The following is a 24,864-nucleotide window of genomic DNA, read 5'->3' as shown; positions in this document are numbered from 1 at the left end:
CAGTAAATCAGAAAAAAATACTGTCTGGTGAAATTCAAAAATGTTATCTGAAATATCTAGATTTTCCTCAACTAGTCTTTGATTGTACAGTTGCTTGCATTGAGTAAATGGGCAAAATCATCCTTCTCATGGGTACATCACATTCATCAAAATTACATCAAAGGTGGAGTTGCCTTAGGGAGGCTGCAGAATCCTTCAAATCCCATACTAAAAAGATTTTTTAAATGAACCACTTGTGTAAGAAGTTGTACCAGGTAGTGGCCAAAGCCTGAAATGTACAGATGAAATTCTATTTCCAGGTGCATGTTTTAAATCTGATTTATGTGAGCGCAGGGGATAAATGACAGTCATGGCCTGCTGCATTTCAGACAAAATACAGAATATTAAAAGCACTTTATTTCTGAATCATGAATGGTTGCTTTCATTGACAAAGYTTCAAGTGTGAACATTTGAAAAATAAAGTGGTTGGCATGAGATTTGTGTATGAAATGGTAGAAGTTACTTGATTTTGCCACGGCATCAGGGGAGTGTGGAAAAACTAAGAAGAACAGATTAAATCAATAGTATTTTTTCAGGCAGCAGCAGATTTTCTTGTGTAAGCACTATTTGCTGGTGTAGCTCTACTTGAAAAGGGAAAGATGAAATACAGAAAATACCTGGTTRCTAGAGAACTTTCTTCTGTTAAATGACAGGCAGCATTCACAGGAGGCTTATTCTTTCATATCTTAAGTACAGTTTTTTCCTAGTAGTTTGTGTTCCGTCTGCAACAAAAAAATTGTACTGTTTGTGTGTCCAATTTGGAAACTGTACTTTTGAGAAGAAATCCTCTGACTTCTGATTATCGTCCCTGTTTGGTTTGGTTTCCTGCCCCTAACATTTGGGGAGGGAGAATGGGAGGCAAACACAGCTGTGTAGGTGGTGCAATGAATTCTCCTTTTGAAAGGAGATGTTGCTGATGTTCTGCATGTTAAGCTGCCAAATGTATGAATATGTTAATGGGCATTTGATTGCTTGGTCTTTCTATTCCGCTTTGTGAAAGCCAGATATTTTGGTTCCACTTCTTGTAAAGCCACCTTTAACTCAAGATTTTTGTAAGTAACATGGTTTCYTAATTGATCTCCTAAGGTTTATTCTGTGTGATTTGTAGCATTTAAATAGGAAAAAAAAAATTGTGTTTATGTAATACTCATATTTTACCTTACTATTGGGAAAGAAATTTTAAAAGAATATTTTACAAGATGAAAAAAACATGCAAATGTTATAAATCCTGAAACCATGCATTTTAGGGTCATGAACAAACATGGTATTTTATGAGTAATACAGCAATTTCTRTCACTGCAGTTTTCCCTTCCTTGGGAAAACGAGGAAACAAAAGAGCCTGCCATAAGTGTTTTCCRTTGAGTTAAATGCCAGTTGCTGCTGTTGGGTATTTGAATTGTGAATAACTTTATGCTGCTRTATTTGCTAACACAGAGGCGATGCCCCAGGAACCTGTTAGCAGGGAAGTCAGCACAGCTGACTTATGATCCATAATCACTGTCATTATCCTAGAAATAGCCCCTTGCTCAATGYAGTAAGGAAAGGGTATGGCTAAAAACACAGCTCAGGAAGAACAGCATGGGTTSAGCTCTGACAGATTAGTGTGCCATTCATTCAGGCACGACAAGAAGACCTAATGTAACACTAACAAGATAATGCTACGCAGGTCATGCAAATCATTGTGGAATTGAGTGACCTTTGAATAAGCGTGATCAGCAGAGGGTTTGTTGTTTCTATCTTGGAAAGCCCRAGCTGCCCTCAAGCTAGATCTCAAATTGTCTGAAATGGGTGACTAAAAAAGGGTAGAAATAGTTTAGGAAGAAGATAGACCCTCAGGAGTGTACCTGCAGAGAAGAAGCCCAGCTGTGCTTGCAGCTCACAGAGGAGAGGAGCCCCCGTTCCGCTGTGGGTGCGGGAGGTCTGGCACAACTCGGAGCTGCCACAGTCGCGCCTGCGCCTCCCGGCACCACAGCCTGCTGGAAGCGCTGATGGAGAGGAGTTCTTGCTGGGCCACCCTGCCAGGGACTCTGCTTGCCAGGTTTTCCTAAATTATTTTAGCAGCAGTTTACTTTTTTCTGTGGCTGCTTCCTTCCTTTTCCTCTTGTCTTCTCTTTTCACATATTAATTCTGTTGGCTATACTCTGTAACTCCAGCTGAAAAGAACCTAAATTTTTCTCTCCCCATGCCTTGTTCCAGGACAGGAGGTATTCCAAGCCTGCTGGCGTCCCTTTAACCTGTGATTTTAATTCTAACAGTCAGTAGATTTTTCTCTTAGCCTTTTATTTCATGATTTATATGTCAGGTAATGAAGAATTCTCAGTCCTGGGAACATGATTCTTATYACTAGTTCTGCCTAGAATTAAATTCTTGCATTTATTATTTGGATCCACTTCCTGTATCCTTCACCCTACCGTTGCTGATTCCCGGTGGCTCTCAGTTGCCTTTTCTTTGCTTTGTTTCATTAATCATGAGAATTTTAATTTTGCCTACCTCATCCCTATTGGTGGTGCAGAATTTGAGCATTCCCTTCCCAGGGGCTGGCTGGTCCTGGAGCTTCCTTCTTGGGAGCTTCCTGGAGTCAAAATCTACCATATTTTTGGCAATACCAGCACCAACAAGGGGAAAAAAAAATTGTTAGGTGAACCATTTTCAAATTCTGTCTGTGATGCAGCCATTTGACTGGCTGGTGCAGTTCCAGTTTAAACATTTTGCCAGCGGTACTGTAGRTGTAAGAAATCCGATGTTTGTTAGCACTGGCTGAACCTACTGGCGCGAGAACATTTTTATCATGGGATTTCTTTAAAACCAGACAGCCCTGTAACTCTTTCAGTCCAGAGGCAGCATGCTTTTCCAGGWTGCTCAGACAGAGGTGTTGTCGATGTTGCCGACTGTTTCTCTGGCTCTCATCAGTGATAAACCATTTTAGAAGTTTAATTCTTCATTGTTTTGGTTTTATAAGGAAATACGAATTCCTGCATAAGGATGAAACATGMGTGGATTAGTCAATGATTTTGTTATTTCATGGAGTTTATAAGCCATTTTTCTTCTTTTCTTCTCTTCCCCACCCCGCTGCAGCAGTGTGCAGGGTAGAAGGGAACAGGACCCATATGTCAGTGGTCTAGGATGGCCAGTGAAGGCTCCAACATCCCAAGTCCTGTGGTCCGTCAGATTGACAAGCAGTTTCTGATTTGCAGCATATGCCTGGACCGTTACAAGAACCCCAAAGTACTTCCCTGCCTGCACACTTTCTGTGAGAGGTAAGTGCTTTCCTCATGKGGGTAACTCAGGATTGGTGTCGTGCAGCAAGCACAGGGCAAGGCAGGGACTTTCCCCTTTGCTCATAAATGTCATGTTAAGGCATGAAAAACTCTGGGAAGACGGGAGGGGCAGAGATTTAGAAAAACACATTTGTAGCAGACAGGAAGAAGAGGCAGCAGTGGCTTATTTGGAATACATTCCCTTTATGCAAGAGTAAACAAAAAGTAAATCCAATTAAACTAATGAATACCGTTACAACAATGTGAAAGGTGATGATAGCTAGAATTTGGACCTCAAATTAATGGTCTCAAATTTATTCTGATTTGCATATAATTAGAAACAATAAAAATCCATTCTTTGTTGATTTAGTAAGCCAGTAAGTAATTATCCCATCTTTTAATGTCCAAGGGTTAGACATGATATATACATTATTAATAACCTGTGATTAAATGTCTTCATTATTCTGCAGTTCAGTTGACTGAAGTGGGAAAATTCTCTGAAAAGAAATGTGATAAACCAGCAACCTGCCTTTTACTGTGTTCAGCTGAACTAATTGAATATGCATAATGATACTTTAATGTTGCATTATCCATCAAATTGTGGAGAAAATACAACATCTGCAGAAAAGTTAGCTGAAGAATTAGTGGTTAGAGTTCTTCATCTGATGATGGGATGCAACTCTGGAATGTATATTGGATGGCAGGAGAATTTTTATAAATGGTATGTGGTGTGAGGATTTACTTAATTTAGGAGATTTCCACCTCTTAGCTAGAACTGTGGTGTGAATCTTTAACTGTGCACAGGGTGAAAGAAAAATTGTGGATCACTGTGACAGAAGAACTGGTCTTTTGTAGAAGAATAGGAAATCCCAGCATTAAAAAAGGCTGCAGTGAAACTCTGACTGAAGTCAGTGAGATAAGATTTTTCACCATCATGTGTTAAATTTCCTGACTTCTGTTAATGTGTCAAACCTAAGGTCAGCTTCTGGTTTTCACTGTAATCCTCTTAGGCTGATCTGGTTATGGAGAGAGGCTGGAAGAACTCTTCCACTGCAGCACTGATGTGCAGAGCATAAGCTCTCCTTTCACAGAGCCCTTACTGGGAGGTCAGGAGGAGGGCTGCCAGGGAAAGATGGAGAGTGGTGCAACCAAAGCCCTTGGAAAAGGATAAGAGCCGTGGAGCTGTGTGAGGTCACACTTTCTCGGTTGGCGTCTCATGAGGAATTTGGTGTAGCACTACTCCCCTTAAGAACTGCATTCTGCAAATCTGCTCCTGCTTACAGGACCATACTGAGTATAGTACATTGCATGAAAATAAATGTTGCATGTCCATCAGTTGTTAACTTCATTTTCAAGGCCAAAAGTGGCATTGTCTCACCTAGGCCAGCCTGCTGGGTATTGTTGTTGAACTGTTGTGTCAGATTTATACTCTGTGAATTTTTTTTCACTGACACTGCCCCCCCCAATGAAACACAAAAATTTCCTCCAAAACTCCCCTTAACATAAATTGTGATAACCTAACAGGTAGTTCCTTATGTTGTAAAGAAAGCTCTGTTGATTGTGGCTAGCTGCCAAATAACTTTCCTAATTGAARTAAATGAAAAAATTTCCTTTGGTTTCATTGGGACCCTGTTTTACCTCTGAAACACTAAACCCACAAATCCAAGTTATTAAAGGAGATTCTGTTGGAAAGACAAGGGTCAACCACCGGTTAGTCAGTTAAAGGCACAGGCTCAAAAACTCGATGTAACTTCAAGTCTGTCAGGCTTTATCTGCTAGTTTCTAATTTTTACTGTCCTGTGTGCAGAATGCAGTAGGTGTCTGGAAGCATGGATCAGCTGCACAAATATATCAAAAAAAGGCATATAACTCTTTTAATGATGCCTGCTTATTGAACCGTTCTTTCCTGTGGCAGAGTTAAAAAKGTTTAAAGGAGAAAATATTCCCCAGAACTACTTTTGTTTCAAAGCCTGTTGGATGTACTTTTCCTTTTATAGATAGGGGTAGCAATATTTCAAACTAGCTCTTTCACTGAAGAAGAGGGTTTTTTTCCCTCTTTGATGATACTTTTCTTTCTCCTTCCACCTTCCTTCCCCATAGGTGTTTACAGAATTACATTCCAGCCCATAGCTTAACCCTTTCCTGCCCCGTGTGCCGCCAGACCTCCATTCTGCCAGAGAAAGGGGTTTCTGCACTCCAGAACAACTTCTTTATTACCAACCTGATGGATGTCCTGCAGCGAACACCGGACAGCAGCATTGAGGAGTCCTCCATCTTGGAGACTGTCACTGCTGTTGCTGCAGGCAAACCACTCTCTTGCCCCAATCACGATGGAAATGTAAGTGAGATGGCCTCCTGTGTTATGTGCAGGTATTGATGTGTGCTGACTTGCCTGGGTTTTTTGGAGATTTTTTTCTAAAGAGATAGCAGGGGAAGTGGAATTACACTAATTCTTTGATTTTGTAATGTATCAGCAAAAAGACGAGTGATTCTTCTAATTAACTCAAATACTCTTAATGGAGCATCTTAAACTAGTCAGGACATTATTTCATCTTTGCAATCGTATGGGATGATACTGTCTTTTGGCACATTTGGTCAAGATTGTTGCCCTGCAAGCACTGAACCTTGTGCCTTTACTTCCTTGTGTAGGGTTTCCATAGCTCTTGCTTGTAGCATCAACTGTTGCTGTGGGGACCTGTGTGTTTGTTTAGGCAATATGTGGCAAGGACCTGAGTCATTTAACTCACCTGCACACTGGGTAATGGGGCAGTACCAAAACTGTGAATATAACAGAGCCAAATGAAAGTAAGTCCTAACTTAGGATGCTTTGGATCAGTCCAGACTAGAAACCAAGAGCTTCTGTTTATCTGCAGTGTTTTGTGGGTCTCTCCTATCAGTTCGAGGAGGCTGCTTTGTTTTTTCCCTCCACCTACACTTTTTATCTAGTGTGTCCCCAAATACATCCTCAAATCATGTCAGTGTATTTATTGGCAAGTGCCCCCAGCTGAGTAAATATTCACAGATTACTGCAAGAATGGCCCTAACTCTGCTTACTTCACAATTTTCAGTGCTAACCTGTGTAACTTCATGATAGGCATATGAGCTCCTGACTCATAGCCAAGCTTATGCAAACATGTAAGTAGACCACGTTGCAAAACTCAGTGGTGCTGTGTTTTAAACTGAATGCTGTGCTTCTATGCAAGCCAAGAAATATGTGTAAGTAGTTTAAGACAGCTTTCTGAGGATTTTTTAATCAAGTTTTACTTGATACCCAGTGTAGGTGCATTGGTTGTATAGGAGTAATTCAGCTGATGGGCAATGATTATTGTAACAGAGGAATAGCTCAGTTCCTTCTCTGCTGGAATTAGGTGGACTTGCAGAACTGAGGCTGTGCACTCTGATTAATGAATAACTGGTGTAACTTTTTTTAATGTGTTCTATACCTATGTGTGTTTAGTGGTTACTGATTAATACCTTCCTAGTTTTTGTTTGCATTTTATTTGCTCTCTTTAAAATAAATTCTAGTTGTTTTCTGACTTAGCCATTCTGATAGAAGCCATTTAATTGTGAAATGCAGAAAAAAAAGTCAAAATTAAGGCATTACTTGTTTGGTATTTTAAATTATCATCTGCTTATTCTTGGGGTATATTTAGAAAAACCTGGCTTGTCTACGATCAAAAATATGCCACCTTATAACTCTCTGAGAATTCCTTTATAGGGGAAGATGTATTTGTAAGTCCTCTGAACTTACTTGTCTTGCCTTGRAACATAGCATGCCATTTAGGACGCTGATTAGTGTGTGATGGGAGCAACCTCTCGCTTCAGTAACCATCTGGGAGGGTTGGGGATAGCCTGAGGATGACTCCAATTTAAAGCTTTGTGAAGTTAGCAAATGAAAAGCTAAATGCACACATTAGTCCTYGTGATGGGAGGAGTTGAGGTAAGACTGGAGAGAGCTGCTTAGGGCTGGCCAGGTGGGTCTGGCTGTGAGAGAAATGGGATGTGCTGACTTTGTRGGTTCAGAACACAAGAGCGCTGTGTGGCCAGTAGGTTAGATATTAGGAAATGCTAAAAAATCTTCACCCAGAACATCTTCCCTGGAATGTGCTCCCCAGGGAAGCRGTCACAGCACCAAGCCTGCCAGAGTTCAAGTGTCTGGACARYGCTTTCAGGCACRTGKTGTGACTCYTGGGGTGGTCCTGGGCAGGGCTTATAATCCTTATAGGTCCCTTCCAGCTCAGGGTACTCTWTGATTYYAAGKSCCTGGCTGCTAGTAGCTTTGCTGGGGGCTTCAGGAAGTGAAAAAGGATTGWGCTGGCAGCTGGAGGAGAATGCCTTTACAGAACCAGCAGTCATTCTTTGCTAAATCCACCCTCTGTTAATTTTTACATATTGCTTGGGTAGGGTAAGACTCATTGTATTTTTACTATTTGCCTCAAATGTATTTCTTTTAAATATTACCAGTTTTTCYTCATATTAGTTTGAAAAGAAGTTTCTGTGTAAACAATTTTTTTAATAATTTCAGCCATCCTGAACTTAAAACTCTGATTAAAATGAGATAGAAAGTGATGCAGGGATGCAGGGATACTTTCTCATTTGTTTGCCTGTTTGCTTGTAACTTAGCCTTCCTCAGGCCATGTAGAGTAGCCACATTCCCTTCCCAGCTGGTCCCTTATTGCCATCACTCACATTTTCCATACGTACRTATGTTTATTTTTATTCCTTCTATGCACATCCTCCCATCCACTGTTGTGGCATCTTTGTTCTGTGTATTCTTATGAAAAATGAAACTTAGCTTGTAGTATCTTAATATGAAAGATRGTTTCCTGTRCCTGRACTATAAAAAATGCTTTCTGATTTTGACCTGACATGGAGCACAAATGTATGTTGTTGTTAAATCAGGGTAATAGGGCACAAATGGAACTTCTGAACCTTTTAAAAGATTCTTATCTTCTGCCTACACATTGAAATAAGATTGGCTTTATTCTTAGCTGCCAAACACCTTGTTGTGTATAAARGCATTCTGGATTGRAAACACTGATCTGCAATCAGGGGCAGGTACAGCAGCCAGGGCAGGGAAGGCATTTAAATTCTAACTCCATTACTCCATAGTGTRTAATGAGTGGTGTAGCCTCTTTGCAGTCACCCAATCTGAAATGTCTGTATTTGGGTTTTATTTGAATTTGAGCTTAAAACCAGTTCAGAGTCGGGTATCCATGTTTTTACAATGTAGAAGGTGGGGTAATATATTTTCGGCCTCTAGAGTGTAACTAGAAAGGATACATGGTATCAAACTTTTAAAAAGCGAGAATACTTTATCTCTGACTAGCTTTTCCTCARAAGATCATAGCATAGCTTGGCAACTTGACAGACATAAGATCTTGCTTACAAAAACATTTCCTGAACTTGTGGAGGTGTTGCTTACTGCTTGTATGCTTCTCTTCAAAAAATGAAAAATCACCTATCCTTGATATTCTGATGAAGTGACTTCATATCACACCTTTTAAACCCTTGTTTTTTCTCCTCACCTCACATGGTATTTCCCACCATGTCACTTACCTGTGTATTCCATTAAAGTGGAATATATTTTTTTCTGTGCTCTGCAACATTTAGTGTGTCATCGAGGCCAAGCGAAACAATCAGAATGTCAAAGCAAGCCTCTTAATGAGGATTAGAACTGATAAACTGAGCTCACTGCTGGTGACATTTTGTTCTGCCTCACAGGGAGAATTTAATGCAGTTAAGAAGAAATAGTGTGACTGACTATCATATGTGACTGAATTGGAAAGTCATACAAAGGGTTTGGGTGGGTCATGTCTATGTAAGCATRTTATTTAAGTCATGACAGTTGCAATACTGTTGTAAAAATTTGCTTGAAGTGTTCAGGTTTGTAGCATGTGTAAGGCAGAAGCTGTGACTAGGGAGGAGAAAAACTCACTTGCTAAATTTTATCAGGTATCTCAGAAGTGCCCTCAGGTAATTCAAACTTGCATTCTTCTGAAAGCCAAAACATACAAAGCCAAGGTACACACTAGCCCTGGGACAGAGGAATTAATCGTGTGTGTGACATGAGGAAGGTGGGTGGCAATGAAATGACTCATCCTTTTTCTCTATGCTGCGCTTTTCGTTCAAACATACAGAAAGCAGAAAATGAGCAATGTGATTATTCATATGTGATTTTAGAGAAGAGGGGCTTGTAAMTGATGAGAGCTTTTCCTTCAAGATCTGAAATTTGGAGAGCTGGAATTAGTGTGTCTTTGCTTTGTGAAATCCAGTTCAGAAGTACTTGCATCCTTGATTATGCAGATTTTAAAGTTTGTGTAAATTCAGTTGAATTACAGTGAAGAYACACATATGTCTCTAGTTACATCATTGTGCTGAAATATGGTGGTCTGGTTTAAGGTGGGAATTAGTGGATGGCAATTCAGAACCAGTGGGTATTAATTCATATTTCATTACAGCTGATGGGAATGTTCTTGTTGAATTGAGTGGACATACAGCTGTAGCCAGTGCTGGACACCATAGTATATCGTGCCCAAGAGCTTTATTGAATTTGGAAWGGAGAGGTTCAGGCAAATGTCATTTTCTGAGATGTTTTGTAAAGCAAACCTGTCATAATGAAATATTTTCTCGGAAGGCCACAAAATGTGATGTCCATGTTGGGCATGGAGGGGAGAGATGGAAAGCCACTAACACATGTCTGTCTGTAGTTAGAAATTAGTCTTACCTGATTAAGAAATGCTAGGGAGAAAAAAAAAAAACTTAGGAAATCAGCCTGTCTAATCAGTTGAAGCCCAAATTGTATTGAYAGTAGGTTTTCCTTCTCTTTCAGCTGTGCCCAATCCAAAAATCATTGTGGGAAATGAAAGCTGCTTCTGTCARTACATTTTGAATTTGAGGCAAAGACAACTGTTTCTATGCAGACATACACATTAGGTCTTCATGATCTGTTTGCTATTATCATTTGGGATTATGTGTTTCTCTGATGCTTGAATAAAGAGGGAGAATGTTGTTTAGGCTAAACTTTAACATGCCACTGTAATACTTCCTTTCTTATATATGGGGCTGCAAATATAATAATGTTTTTTATGGGGTGTTTAATAGAAAACAGAATTATTGAATTATTCTAATCCCTGTATCCAGAGATAATAATACTGAATAAATAAAGGGCTTGTTGAAATATCTTGAACCTAGGCATTAAATTATGAAGAGGCAGAAAGATGTGTTTTGGACACTAAGTCAGAAGAAATTAATTCTTTTTTTTGACCATATAAGATGATTTTAGAGTTTCCTAATAAATATTCTCCCTTTTGGCTGTTTCTGATTGCAGACTTTTGAAGCCTTTGAAAAGAACTTAAATCCTAACATTGTTTAACTCATTTCCTCTATGCACTGTAAGAATGCATCACATCACAGTGCCTACCAAAGTAACTATCAGGCCTCGGAGGATCTACTAAAATGAGACTGCTGAATTCACAGTGACTGGAGTAGTGTTCATGAGGGTTGACATTGTTTAAAAGATCTACTTTTTTCCCCCCTTGCTGATTTATTTGATGTTACAAATTGGARGTTATTTGGAGCAACTTTTAAATTTTCTCTGAAGTGGTTTACACGAGTGGCCAACAAATGACTAAACCCTCATTGCATGTGAATCCTGCATCTTGTGAATTGAGATAAGAGGGAAGAATGGGAATAAGAYGAAAAGGAGCTTATCAGAGGAAAATCCCTGTTAATGCTAATAGCCACGTGCMAATCATGGTTCTTGTTTCCCCCTYCTTAATTCTCAAGATGCCTCGGAGCAGCCAGCTATTTTGCACGGTGCTGTTACAAATCCCTCTGCTCACCTGAAAACAGCTGGTTCTACACAACCATCTCATCAACCAACAACTCCAGCACAACCATCTTTGTGCAAGATGTCTCAGTGCCAGAAGCATCAGCTGAATTATTCAAGATTCTGATGCTATGCTCTGAATGCAAAAGAGCTGCCAATGTCTTGCTTTGAAGCACATACTATGAAATTCCTTATATCCTTTTTAATAAGCCTAAAATGTTTTGTGCCCAAGGACWTCCTGGCTGTAAAAGAAAGTCTCATGCCAAATTTGCATACATGTGCATTATTTTGACTAACATATGATTTTGRGCACAGCACTTCTCTGTTTCTTTCYCTTCATGAATAYATTCAGMTWTTGGGGTATCTATAACATGTAAAGATCGATTTTTATCTCTAAAGAGCATCTTGCTGGGTACTTAACAGGTTGAAATAATCTTCTCCTCTTTCAAGTGTAGATTAGCACTCCTCTTATAATCTCAGATACGAGGTTTTAATGGTTTTAAGGGATTAGTAATGGGATATGGAGATTTTTCCATGCAGCAYGTTGGTTTGTTTAGGGTGCTTTTCTCTAACAAATAAACATGGTGTTTGATGGCTTCCATTGAGTTTGTGTTCCAAGGGTAGCCCTGTTATCAAAATGAGCTTAAGTTTACACTTTCTTTGTCAGACCCTATGGGAAAACTAAGGATTGAGTTAGTGAGGGTAATTGAATGCCTTTTTTTTTTTTTTATTTGTTTCATGGAGTATGTAAGAGAGACACCAAAACTTACTATTAGACAGTATAAAGATGATGTTAGGACCAGCAATGAARTTCAGCATTGTTCACAGGCTGCTGTTCTGACACTTTATGATAGAACAAAATGCTTTTAGAGGAGCATTTTGATATAAAATATTTAAGAATAACAGCCAACTTTTAGGCAGTAAATTATTGGTGTGCAAGRAAACAGYAGCTTTGTCTCAGAGCTTGGATAAYAAATTAGTTCAAGACTGGGTGAGATGTGCTTTGAGTTATGTCACTGCTGCCATGTTTGAGTGTAGAGTTGTGACCTTTTCCAGGTGATGGAGTTTTACTGCCAGTCCTGTGAGACAGCCATGTGCCGGGAATGYACAGAGGGAGAACACGCAGAGCATCCCACGGTACCACTCAAGGATGTGGTGGAGCAGCACAAGGCTTCCCTCCAAGTCCAATTGGATGCTGTCAACAAAAGGTACAGAGACTCCACTGACTGTTTTCTGGTTTTAATTTCATCACTGTTTTCCTGTGCTRACTGGGGTCGACATTTTAATGTGTAGTGCCATGGGTATTTATCTAGGAAATGGACATAGTGAGGCTAGCATAAGGACAAAAAAAATCCATTGGGTGTTATGTAGTGAGRGGTTAGAGAAAAGAGCAAAAGATTCCTATTTCTCTTTCTTAAAACAGAGGCTTAAGAAATGCAAGTCTGCTCCAAAGAAGGGGTATAAAATGCTAAGGAAGAAACTGCTATCCAGTCATGATTTTAATGAYAGCTAAATAAACAATGTGTGGTATGTTAGAAGGACTGGTACAAACATGGTGGTAGTAAAGAGGCTTAAAGAAAGAGAAAAAGTGGGGTAGAGCTAGTTATATCTTCTTGAGTRGATATACAGCATAAAAGACAAAGGATCCAAGACCTCAGTGTTGATCATGTCTAAAGTCTGATGGATTTGCTCAGGGGGGGACTGTGGCTTAGCCTTATTTTATCAGACCAAACCCACTGTGTGATTATAAAAGGAATGAACTTACTTCTGGGAAATGACCAAATTTAAAGACAGCCTGCTGATGAGAGGGTTTAATCAAAAGATTCCAGGGCAAGGGCCAATGTTTAATGACTTTTTGAAACAGCAATCTTTGTAATTTAATTCTTCCCTCAGGCTTCCAGAGATTGACTCAGCACTTCATTTTATATCTGAAATCATACACCAGTTAACCAACCAAAAGGCTAGCATTGTAGATGACATTCATTCCACTTTTGATGAACTCCAGAAGACTTTAAATGTGCGAAAGAGCGTGCTGCTCATGGAACTGGAAGTGAATTATGGCCTTAAACACAAAGTAAGATGCATGTTTTRTTTCAATGAAAAGCTGTTAATTTAATCAGCCAGTTTTTACAAATGATGCAAGATGCCAGTTTGACAAATTGTGTCTGAGATCCAGAGAACTTTGTTTTCCTGAAATCAASTGCTGCAGAGTGTCATTTGTGGGTGCCCAGCCTTATAAAGTGAGCATGAAGATACAGGCCAAATAACTTGTCCTGCAGAACTGAGTAAGGCTGCCTGGTTTGCTTCAAAGCACTGTTTTCCTTTCCAGTGSTTAGTAACATATTTCATGTTAGATGTCACCTGTTGGAATACAAAAAGGTTGGAGGAACATCTCACTTTCTTAGGGGAATGCAGAGAGTAACAGATTGCAGAGCTGATTCAGTCCTTTACTTCCCATCTGGATGGTTTAATCTGTGGGYTCTCCCCTTACATTGTAGACTTCAGAGGAAGAAAACATAAACCTGTACTTTTACTGAGTGAAGCCTGTAGCCTGGTTGGTAGAAATTTTGTTGAGGATTATTAGGTCTGAAGCAGGAGAATGAAAGAATTTAGTCCTTATTTTCCCAGGCATCAGTTCTGTGCTTTAYAAAGAAAGATTTCTTCCCTGAAATTGGCCTTTAAAAGAAAATAGCATCAACAACTGGAGTTTCAAGAGTGCCATTACTGARCAGCTTGAGCATCTCCAGATGTCTGAAGTGGAGGAATGTTGCATTCCTGGACCTATAATAGGCTCGAAAACATCATTAGAAAGGTATTGAGCTGCTGAGCCTGTGGAAATGTGCACAAGATACATACTTTTAGGAACATAGGAAGCCCAAAATCATTGGGGCACAGAATTTAGTAATCTTTGAGCTAAGCAACAGCTTAGAGAAGTTTTAGCATCAATAATTTGGACTTAGATCCCATGTTCATTTAAATGTATTCATGATGCCACCATGTATTCAAAATGTCACAGTTAWGACCTTAGCAGGGAAATATATTCTGTGTGTTAGATAGAATATGATATTGAATTATCTTATTGTTTTTAAAGAGATTTAATTTACTAACTACTTTGAGCATTAGAGAATCAAAATTTTATGAAGTTGAACATAAAAAAGTAAAAGAGGCACCTACCCTGTTTGTATAAAAAAACCTCAATTGAAACTGGATTTTAATTTTGAATACATAGTAGTCCTGCAAAATAATTCAAACTCWAATTATCAGTCATTCTGATCATATACTTTTGAAAAGTGAAAAAATAAAAGGGCTAMACTTTTCTAAAAAAAGTTGGCAATTCAGTTTCAGTTGTCCAGTGAACTGAAAGACTGTGAGGTGTAAAATACTSTATGTACATTTACAATATTATTTATGTTAGGATTTAATATTTCCATTTTTGTAATGAAAGAAAACTAYCTTAAGAAAGTATTGATTTTAAAAYATAGCTGCAWATTRTCTTCCTTTTAGTTTGTGGCCTCTTACCTGAAGCATATGGGATTTTTTCATCCTGGGACCTTCTTAGCTATGCTCTCTCTTTTACAGCTTATGTCCTTGAACAAAGACCAAACAGATTAGAAATACCTTTTATTGCATCCTGAGAAGTTTCTGTATACCTTGAAAAGCTGAGGATTTGAAATTGAAGTGTAGTCTTGAAATTTGTTCATTCTGTTTCGATTACGAAAGATTTTGTTTTGTTATCACTTTYCCATATCAGTAACACATGAGCCTGGATTTTCTCCAGTGCATGAAAAGCTTAAAGCTTGAGAAAATTTGGAAAAAAATGCCTTTAGAATTCAATATCATCACATAGTGTGTATCAGCAAGGGAAGAGTATTTCATCACAATAAGTACATCCAGTCTCTGAGTTTACTTTAAAATGAATTGAAATGTTTCAAAAATATTTACTCTGCAGTGATGGTCAACAAAATAACTTTTCTAATCCACAGTCATGTCTGTGTCCTACTCGTTCTCTGTAGGAAAAACATACCGAATGTGTGACTGGGTCCTTTCATTTGGGGATTTTATCAGTGGAGAGTRTGGGGCTGGAATGTTTTTCTGACTATCATTAATCTCTCTGCTAGGTTGTTATAATCGGATCCTTTTTCCAATTTATTGCAAAATTGGTTTAAAAAAAAAGGTTAGCCTTGTTCCCAGACCACACCTAACAATTTTGAGGTCAATACTGTTTTAAGGATTTTAGACTGAGGGCCAGAACTCAATAATAGAAGCTCTTTCGTAGTCTTAAATATGGAGTGGCTACTGCTGCCCATCAAAATTTTAGGCTACTCAATCCAACTCTTTTCACTATCCACAACCCATTCTGTATGCTTTGGTTTTCTGCCTGCTGAAAGGGAAGAATTAATTTACCCTCTGCTAGGGAGATTTTTCCCTTCTTCACTTACTTAGTTCAGGAATCCCACTTTTCCTCAGGGTGGATGTGCATCCACGTCATGAGGCCTTCTTATCCATCTCCATAGAGGACTAGCCCACAGATTCCTTTGGCTCTGAAGAAATAGAGTCAAGATGTTTCTTGCAGCCTCTCTTAATGGGCCTCATAACTACAAAATATCTCTGCATCTGTGAACACAACTCAGTTCCCAGTAACTATCTTGTTAACCGTGACTGCTGAGAGTTAGATGGAGCAGGATTCAAGCTTCTACATTTGTTGCTGGGTTTAAAAAAAAAACCAAACAACAAAAACCCCAAACAAAATAAAACAAACAAACAAAAAACCTGCTCACAAACAAAAGAATCCACCAAAAAACCAAAACACCCCTAAAAAAACAACCAAAAAAGCCCCCAAACCCCCCAAAAAACACAAAAGAAAAGACAAAATAGGTAGGGCAGTAATTCAATCTTGTATGACAGTAGATCTGTGAAGTCTTGAATACCCAAACCAGGGTATTCTTTTTATATTGCAGTATTATATTCCAAATACTTGTTGGCAATCAGCATGGTACTTTTTCTGAAATGAAAGTTTAAACTGAACTCTAAAATAAGGCATTGTAAATTTGGTTCCTACAAAGACCTTTAGATACTACATCTTGCAAGGACAGGTCTTGTAACGTGATGCTAATCTGGTTTTTGGTAATGCACACAGGTCCTCCAGACACAGCTGGATACCTTACTAGAAGGACAGGAAAGCATTAAAAGCTGCAGCAACTTTACAGCCCAAGCCCTCAACCATGGCACTGAAACTGAAGTGCTGCTGGTGAAGAAGCAAATGAGTGACAAGCTGAACGAACTGGCCGAGCGGGACTTCCCGCTGCAGCCTCGTGAAAACGATCAGTTGGACTTTATAGTGGAGACAGAAGGCCTGAAGAAATCCATTCACAACCTGGGTACCATTCTAACCACCAATGCTGTCGCCTCGGAAACAGTGGCCACTGGTGAGGGGCTGAGGCAGACAGTGATCGGGCAGCCCATGTCCGTTACCATCACCACCAAGGACAAAGATGGGGAGCTCTGTAAATCCGGGAATGCTTACCTCACTGCTGAACTGAGCACGCCTGACGGCAGCGTAGCAGATGGAGAAATACTTGACAACAAAAATGGCACTTACGAATTTCTGTATACTGTTCAGAAAGAAGGGGACTTCACTTTGTCACTGAGACTTTATGATCAACATATCAAGGGCAGCCCATTCAAACTTAAAGTGGTCAGGTCAGCAGATGTGTCCCCTACCACTGAAGGGGTTAAGAGGCGTGTTAAGTCTCCTGGCAGYGGTCATGTGAAGCAGAAAGCTGTGAAAAGACCTGCGAGCATGTACAGCACAGGCAAAAGAAAAGAGAATCCCATTGAAGATGATTTGATCTTCCGAATAGGTAGGTGACTTGGCTGCCTGTTGACATACTTAAAAATAATTCAGAGAAACTGAACTATAAAATTAAACTATCGTAAAGCTAAAGCTGTAAGTAGAGCAACCTGATAATAGCTTTAGGCCTCTCAATTTCCATTTATATGTAAATTTTGAAAGTATACACTTAAAACATAGTTTGCAGCAAATATTTAATTGTGATTTCAGTTGAGAAATTAATACATTTGATTTGGGGTATTTTAAAAAATGTGAATATTCTTATTACAAAGCTTTTGGTATGGATTAAAGTAATTTCAGCTTGTAATTTCTGCTTCCATATCCTTTTCTTCTAGTGAGCAGTTTCAGGCTGACTACCAAATAGTGGTGTTGTTCTGGTTCAGCTTTTATTGGTAGTGGTGGTTTTTTTAGATGATTTCTTTTTTAAAACTACTCTCTCCAACACACCATAAATTCTAGAAGTCTTAAATGTTTTCCCAAAAGTGCAGTGCCTTTTAGTTTTGTCATTGTGCAACYATGACCCCATGCCTTATTTTCGAGTTCTACCTTCTCCCCTTCTTTAGCACTCAAAAAAGGAAGATGTATTCCATTAGAACAAGAGCTATGCATGTCTCAGAGCTTTTTCTCCATGAAACCTTTTGGAGTGTCCACAATTGGGGTATATAGATCACTATTTTATTGAAAAACAGAGCTGAGAGTAATATTTCRTGCTCAGTTTTGGGCCACTCATTTCACAGAATGACCCTTCAAAGAGATATTTCTTTGGGTTTCTGTGGGCCTGAGTATGCATTGTCTGAAAGCTGTAATGCTCTAGAGTTTTACACTCTTCCAAAATATGCAAAATCATTGAGACAGGTAAAGTGTCTGACATTTTCACAAGGATTGCCTTCACAGAATTCATTTACTTCCAGTGTCAGCTCACTTTGAAAAGTTAAGTTTTGGTTTGTTTGTTGATGAGGTAAGTTTATCACTTCAACACAACTGTGTATCTCTGCTTTGAACCCATTGTTGAATTCCTCTGGTGGCTCTGGCCAAATCTGGATCTGTATTTTACGCTGAGCAAGATGAATCTTCTATTTGGGCTGCCAGAAGCTCATACAGCTGTGTTGGAGAACCACATTGTAATATTCCCCTGGGCATCCAAGAATATGAGTATGCTATTGTATGTATGCTGATGGATGGCTTTTATGCACAAGTAAATTGATCAGCTGCTAGCAGGGGATTGTTCTGCTAGTATTAACAAGAGATAGCATTAATACAGCATTCATACATTTTGTTGATGGGGATGTGTGCATTGTATCTTTTGCCAATTCTGTGTTATTTGTGGCTTTTAAAATGGCAGTGGYTCTCTTCAGTCATTCCAAGGTCAAATTATTGACTGCACATTCACAGATTCRTGTAATTCATTATTTACAAGAGCAGAGTATTTCTTGCATTCTCTTTTTCTCTCTCAATAATTTATATCCTCAACCTGTTATTTTTTTTGAACATGTGTAATCTCTAAGAGTGTGTSCATGCAACATCTGTGTAACATGTCCTTATTCTATACAAATGAAAACAGTAATGTTCTTATGATACTTAGAAAATAGTTGTTGCCCAATGGGTTCACTGCCTCTCCAACTGATAGGAAGCACTAAAGTGAGAGGAAAGTATTTCTTTCATTACCTTGCTTTTGTGCTTTAGACCCTTTCTGAGCAGAGGTAAGGGGTGTTCACCGTGTCAGCCACTTCCACCTTCCWTGGTAAATCTCTTCCATGTCCTTCAAAGAAGCCTTAGGAGACACGGTTGTCATCAGCTGCTCTGTCCAAGACCTCATCTTGTGTTTTAGCTCTGCCATGCTGTGCTGTGTGCCTTGGTATTTTCTCTCTCTTGGCACTTTTTGTGACTGGGTTCTTTGACACCCTTTAGCAGTGGTGGTGCTATTCCCCACTTCAACTTCTTTTTTCTCTTAATTTATTTATATTTGGATTTGACATCAAATACAGCCAGATGGAGAGTTGGCCCTCTGCTAGAAAGTTCAGTTTTCCATTTCCTCAGACTGTTAAGTTGTCTGTTCAGTCATGTAACTGAGCATCTAAGTTTAGCTGTTACATTAATGTGTAAAAAAAAAAAAAGTCTTTAACAGAACTTCTGTCAGCCTCCTTACTAGGTGTGAATGTCATCTTCTGGTCTGTTGTCACTGCTGAAATCAAACAGGAGCCTTACTGTGAATTTACTCCACATAAAAACTTATGAACAAGTCCTGTGTAATAATAGCTTTAGTGCAGTTTAAAAAGCAGTCTTAGAGGGACCAAAGGGATTCTTGATCAAGGGTTTCACAGAATCACAAAAGAAATAAGGTTGGAAGGGACCACAGTGGGTCATCTGGTCAGCTTCCCTGCYYAACCAGGGSCATCCCAGAGCACATGGCACACCATTGTGTCCAGATGGTTTCTCACTATCTCTAATGAGGGAGACTTCACRACCTCTCTGGACAATTTGTTCCAGTGCTTGGTCACCTGCACAGTAAAGAAGTTCTTCATATCCAGTTGTGTATCAGTTTCTGCTTGTTCCCTCTTGTCCTGCACCACTGAGCAGAGCTTGCCTCCATCCTCTTGGCACCCTCCCTTCAGATACTGACAGATGTTGATGAGGTCCCCTCTCAGCTATCTCTTTAGGAGGCTTAACAGGCCCAGCTCCCTCAGCCTTTCCTTGTAAGAGAGATATTCCAGTCCCTTAATCATCTTTGTCACCCTGCACTGGACCTGCTCCAACAGCTCCATGTCTCTCTTGTGCTGAGGAGGAACAGAGCACTCCAGATGTGGCCTCACCAGGGCTGAGCAGAGGGACAGGATCACCTCCCCTGCCTGCTGGTAGTGCTCTTCCTAACACRCCCCATTGGCCACCAGGGCACACTGCTGGTTCAGGGACAGCTTGCTGTCCACCAAGACCCCCAGGTCCTACCCCACAGAGCTGCTTTCCAGCAGGTCAGCCCCAATCTGTGTAAAATTTTGCCAGGCCTGATTGCATTGCACTGCAGTCATACTTGTATGGGACGAGGGGGACAGAACTCTTGATATGAGTTGGATGTGACTCGTTATTTGAGGTTTGGCTGCTGAGCCAGTGAACACCTACCCCTAGGTATGTGCACACGTGTCTGTGGTGACAGGGGCTCTGCTGTCAGSATTGGAGGTGCTCTTGGCCAAGCTTTGAGGGACAGATGCCATGTAAAGCAAATCAACACAAATCAGTCCATCTTCACTGCTAACAGTGTGTGGGCATATCTGCCAGAGTTCCTACTGAATTACTCATTCCTCCTTAAAGGTTACAAACAGTGTGCCTTCAACAGACTGACTGATTTTAAAACTTAGATTTACGTGGCAATTTGGATTAGAAAGACTGACATTTCTTTTACAGTGAGCACATAGGGTTAACAATTTAGTGCAGTTTTACTAGAGAGACTTTTGTGTTTGAGCTGCATCTAGTATAAGAGGGGGCATCACATCCTCAAAATGTGTAAGATTTGACTAAATATCTTCTGGCACTCTGAGAAAAAAAAAAAAGGAAGCTAGGAAACGAGAAAACTCCTTGATGGCTGTCYGTGCAGTATATATGTAGACCTTTCCATGCTGTTAAGTTTTACCCTTTTTTTCAATACCACATAGGAAAGAGTCCAAGAATTGTTTGAAGTGCTGTAGGTAAAAAAAAATGGTACCTACACAACAGGTTATGGCCACTCAAAACCTCTAAAGTCTTCCCAATAATCTATAATACTTCTGCAGTTTGATTTTGTCTCTCTGAATCTATTCCCTTCCTGCTGGAGGCACTGATGTGTATTTTCTTTGTGTTTTAGGAAGTTGGGGAATCTAGGTTAGCAAGCAGGGGGGACATTATTCATATTAGTAAAACTTAGAAAGCAAAAATCACACCTCTTACTATGAGCATCAAAAATATACTTTATAAGTTTGTTCAGATTCTGAGGAAGAGCAGGTTCTAATAGTTACATGATGTAATTTTTATCGTCTCCTGTGATTATTAATGGGCTTTTAGATTATTTTCTTTCTTCTTTTGGGTGAGATTCAATATGCCCTCTATTGTGCAGTAGTGGAAGACTGAAATTATAAAGCACTTCGTGCGCTAAAATCGTCTTGAGCAGAAAATGTGTAGTTTCTTTGTCGAAAGTCAAATTAATTGGTTTGTGAGGCCATGCTCAATCATACCAGAAGGAGTCAGATAGGGCTAAAACAAATCTGATTATTATCTGTATACAAAAAGGTAATCCCAGATATTTTACAGGCCACAGATCTGCTTCCCAATAATGCTGTTCMGCCTTCCCCTTTTGAAATCTCTCCTGTTTTCTTCCAATCCCCAGCAGCTTGCAGTAAAATCTTTGTCTTTTCCTCCTTCGAGCCCTGCCGTAGCTCAGAACAGGAGGGAGATAAGGCTGGGCAATGAAAGGCAGCCCAGGAGAGATGGGTGAGTGCCCATGACAGAAAGAAGACAAAACATGGGATGCCTTGATACAAAGGGCGTGGTAACTTGCAGTAACAGATTTGCTGAAGACTCTCTCTTAGGCAGATAYGTTCATAAGGAAGGAATTTCTGCTTACAGAGGGGAGCTTTGGTATTGCAGAGTCAGTTGCAATAGCCTGCTTTTCCAGAGGCTGACATACTTTCCTACAGGCTTTCCTCTCATCATCTGAAGTGCCTGTGCTTGGCTTCAGATCTTTGCTGGCATAGTGAATTATTCAAAACAGAAAGTTCAAAGTTATCTGATTTCCTCTTGAACATACATTAGGAAATAAGCTTTCTTCTGCAGAGAAATTCCTGCCAYTGCAGCGGAGGCTCTGTAAAGGCCTGTATGCAAATTAGGACCTAGGTAATTGGTTTAATAGATGCAAAGTGCTGGGTACAAGGACATTRCAGGGAGCTGAATTTCCTCTACACACTGTGCAAAATAAATTGCTATTTCTTAAACAACCTGTGAAACATGACTATGGTATTCCTGGGTAATTTCTTCAGTTTTTTCTTTTATGTATATTTACAAGGTTCCACTGAAGAACATTCTGAGTAACTTTTTATAKAGGTCTCTCTTATCTTTAAAAATAAAATTCCTTGACTTTCAAGAACATTTTTCTAAGGCTAAAGAGCATACGTTCCATAAAGTTTGTGCTAGTTAGTTCCAGATGCTCTAGCTTATGCCTTTTTTTCTAACAAATGTTTTCCCTTTACTCTCAGTAGTAAAAGGAATGTTTGTCCCTTTTCATCCACTCTCTTTGGCTAAGAAGCAAAAAGGAAACTTATCATTAGCATATGGTGGAAAAAAATTGCTGCATGCATCCCTCAGGCACTGCTTATTAAAAGAATAAACAGAAATGGCTCAAGTATGGGTAATGTAATTGGTATGTAACTCACTATTCCTCGAATGTGTACTTTTCCCTTGCACTACAAAAACTGAGAAACATTTGCCGTGTTTAGAGGATGAAGCAGATGGAGTTGAAAAAAATAAGTCTTGAAACAAAGGGACATTCTTGCAGCACTGAGTGCAGAGAAACTAAATGTTACTCATTAGCCAGTGACAGGAAATATGCATCCCACAGCCATCACCACAGTAGAAAAAAGGGTTGTTGTGAGCATGCACATCCCTGATGAAAGCTAAATACAAATTAGAGCTGATATGTATGTCTTCTATTAGGCATCACAGTCAGAACAGTTTTAATCACTGAGCTCTGATATATTTTGGACTGGCTAAAAATAAATAAAAGTTTTTCAGTCAAAATCATGTATTGGAACCAATTAATATCAGTAATAATACACTGTGTTAATAAAACACAGCCAGTGAATGCTTGTAAAAATATTTCACTAGGAAAAACGCACTGCATCCTAGTCTTGGAAATGGCAGCTTATTGAGCTATTGAGAGTTGGTGGTTGTTTGGTGGGTTTTTTTTTGTTTAAGAATTCCTTCATTTATTATAAACAACCTTGGAATCCAAGATCCTAACTGCAGTCTTTTCTAAAGACTCCTGAGTCTCCTTTACAAACATCAGGAATTTGGATCCTGTTCCTATGTTCCAGGTGTAATTTGGACCAGCCACTTTGGGGCTGATCTTTTTTAAAGACAACAGTTTGCTCTGTGAAGCTCCTTGGAATGTCTCAGAACAAACATTTAAGTAAAAAGCCACCTAAACTTAATGAACTTCTGCAAAAAMCTGACATTTTGCAACTTGCCACCTTAAGCCACTGGTTAAAAGACTTTCAGTTCTATGTAAATCACGAGTGCATTTATCCTGGGTTAAAATGAGACCTCTGTGTGTGGGCACTGCTTTATTGGAGCAATCCAAGGTCTCTCCAAAAGCATTCAGTCTCCAGGTGTTGGTCTTCATTGGCCCAAAAGTCTCATTCATTCAGCTTCATTTGGATTTCCCTGCTAAGGAATTTTTGAAGCCTGTGACTGAAAATTGTATATGAGGGAATGGGAAACTTCCCTGTCTTGAAATGGCACCATGCAAAGTRGTGTTTTATCCCAAAGTTTTATCAYRTTTTATCCCAACTTTGTGATTTCACTGAGGAGATTTAGCTAGTGGTACTAAAACCATGTCTTATCTAAGCCTCTGTCTATGTTCCCATGTACTGTCCATTAATTGCCTTTTCAATTTCAAATAAAAATTTGCAGTTTAAAAAAGTCTATCACTTATATAAAAACCTTTTACTACTTCCCTCCTGCAAGAGGCAATTTGTGAACCCTGATTTATGAAGACCGAAGAGACAATTAACGTTGATGGGGGCTTGGGTGACACACTTGCTGAAGTCCCTTGAACAATCCCTTCTTGTTGGTAGAATTGTGTATCTGTTACTGGGAGGGTTCTTTGAAGTTGTAGCAGTGAGAAGAACTCTTCAAAATAGAAATCCTTTGTTCAGAAATGTAGTAATTGCATCTGTTAGCATTTGGGCCCTAACTGATTAGCCCTGTCTAACCTGATTTCTTATGTGCTTTGTGTTCCATTTTAGGCACCAAAGGAAGAAACAAAGGGGAATTTACAAATCTTCAAGGTGTAGCTGCATCTACAAATGGAAAAATATTAATAGCAGACAGTAACAACCAGTGTGTGCAGGTATGAGGATATGCCACTTTCAGTGTTTTTCTCCTTGCCCCAACACCTCTGCCTTYTTTGTAGTCCCAGAAAGACACATTTTGTACAATTCAGGCAAATATAGAAAATWCAAAGGAAGCTCAACTTACCATCCATTAATGTTCCATCTTCTTGACCTGCAGCTATCTTTTTCAGATCTATACTGTATTTAGTATATAATCAGTTTATTTCCATTCCTTATGATGTTTGGCAAAGAATGAAAAAATAAGTTGTGCAATAATCTGGAAGAATGCCTTTTTGTAAATATAATGTTTTTAAATGTAAATCTAGGGCAAGGTGCCACAAATATATTTTCTTAAGGAAGTACAGACAGAAAAATAAACATGTAGATGTCATTTTCAAGTGGCTTTTAGTCTATTTAATTAACTTTTCTTTCTGATACCATGATCAAATCTTTTCTGTGGTAGCACTCCTGACACTCATAATTTCTTGGCTTCTGTAACCTGTGTGAAAATCAAGCTGTATTTTTTCTTTTGCTTGCCATGTATCTTTTTTACCATTAACAATTTGTCATTGCTCTCCAGGCTGCCCATGTGGTAGCAATGAACACAGCAGCAGYGTGTGGCTTGTTCTTGTATGTGAGAACCAGCAAGCCACATGCCATGAGAACTCATTTCCAGGCCTTTTCAAAGAGACAGAGTCAAATATTCATCAGCACCCTCATGTTTTGTAATTTGCAGCCACTTCAGAGGCACTTCAGTCCCTAGTTACCTGGCKTGGGGACACAGCCAGTGGACATATTCCTGTGTTTTCTACA

At 39.4% G+C, this 24,864-nt stretch overlaps 1 protein-coding gene across 15 annotated transcripts in view; it reads left to right on the top strand.

Moving 5' to 3' along the window:
• TRIM2 (tripartite motif containing 2) overlaps positions 1–24,864 on the top strand; it is a 110,735-nt gene that overhangs the window by 68,603 nt on the left and 17,268 nt on the right. For 11 of the 15 annotated variants that reach the window (XM_057376092.1, XM_057376084.1, XM_057376175.1 and 8 more), the window contains 6 exons: positions 3,115–3,296; positions 5,397–5,634; positions 12,184–12,335; positions 13,021–13,201; positions 16,265–16,988; positions 23,965–24,068. In XM_057376092.1, coding sequence (XP_057232075.1) covers positions 3,163–3,296; positions 5,397–5,634; positions 12,184–12,335; positions 13,021–13,201; positions 16,265–16,988; positions 23,965–24,068 — 1,533 coding nt within the window. In that variant the 5' untranslated portion in view covers positions 3,115–3,162. Of the gene's footprint in view, positions 1–1,903; positions 2,078–3,114; positions 3,297–5,396; positions 5,635–12,183; positions 12,336–13,020; positions 13,202–16,264; positions 16,989–23,964; positions 24,069–24,864 lie in introns of those variants that run through there. The other 4 variants (XM_057376183.1, XM_057376157.1, XM_057376168.1 and 1 more) reach the window with 2 other exon arrangements.

This window comes from Malurus melanocephalus, unplaced genomic scaffold, assembly GCF_030028575.1.
Source record: "Malurus melanocephalus ecotype Western Australia unplaced genomic scaffold, MMel_1.1 scaffold_9, whole genome shotgun sequence".
NCBI classification, from domain to species: Eukaryota; Metazoa; Chordata; class Aves; order Passeriformes; family Maluridae; genus Malurus; species Malurus melanocephalus.
Note: the sequence above shows the minus strand (reverse complement) of the source record. Positions and strands in the feature narration are given on the sequence as shown.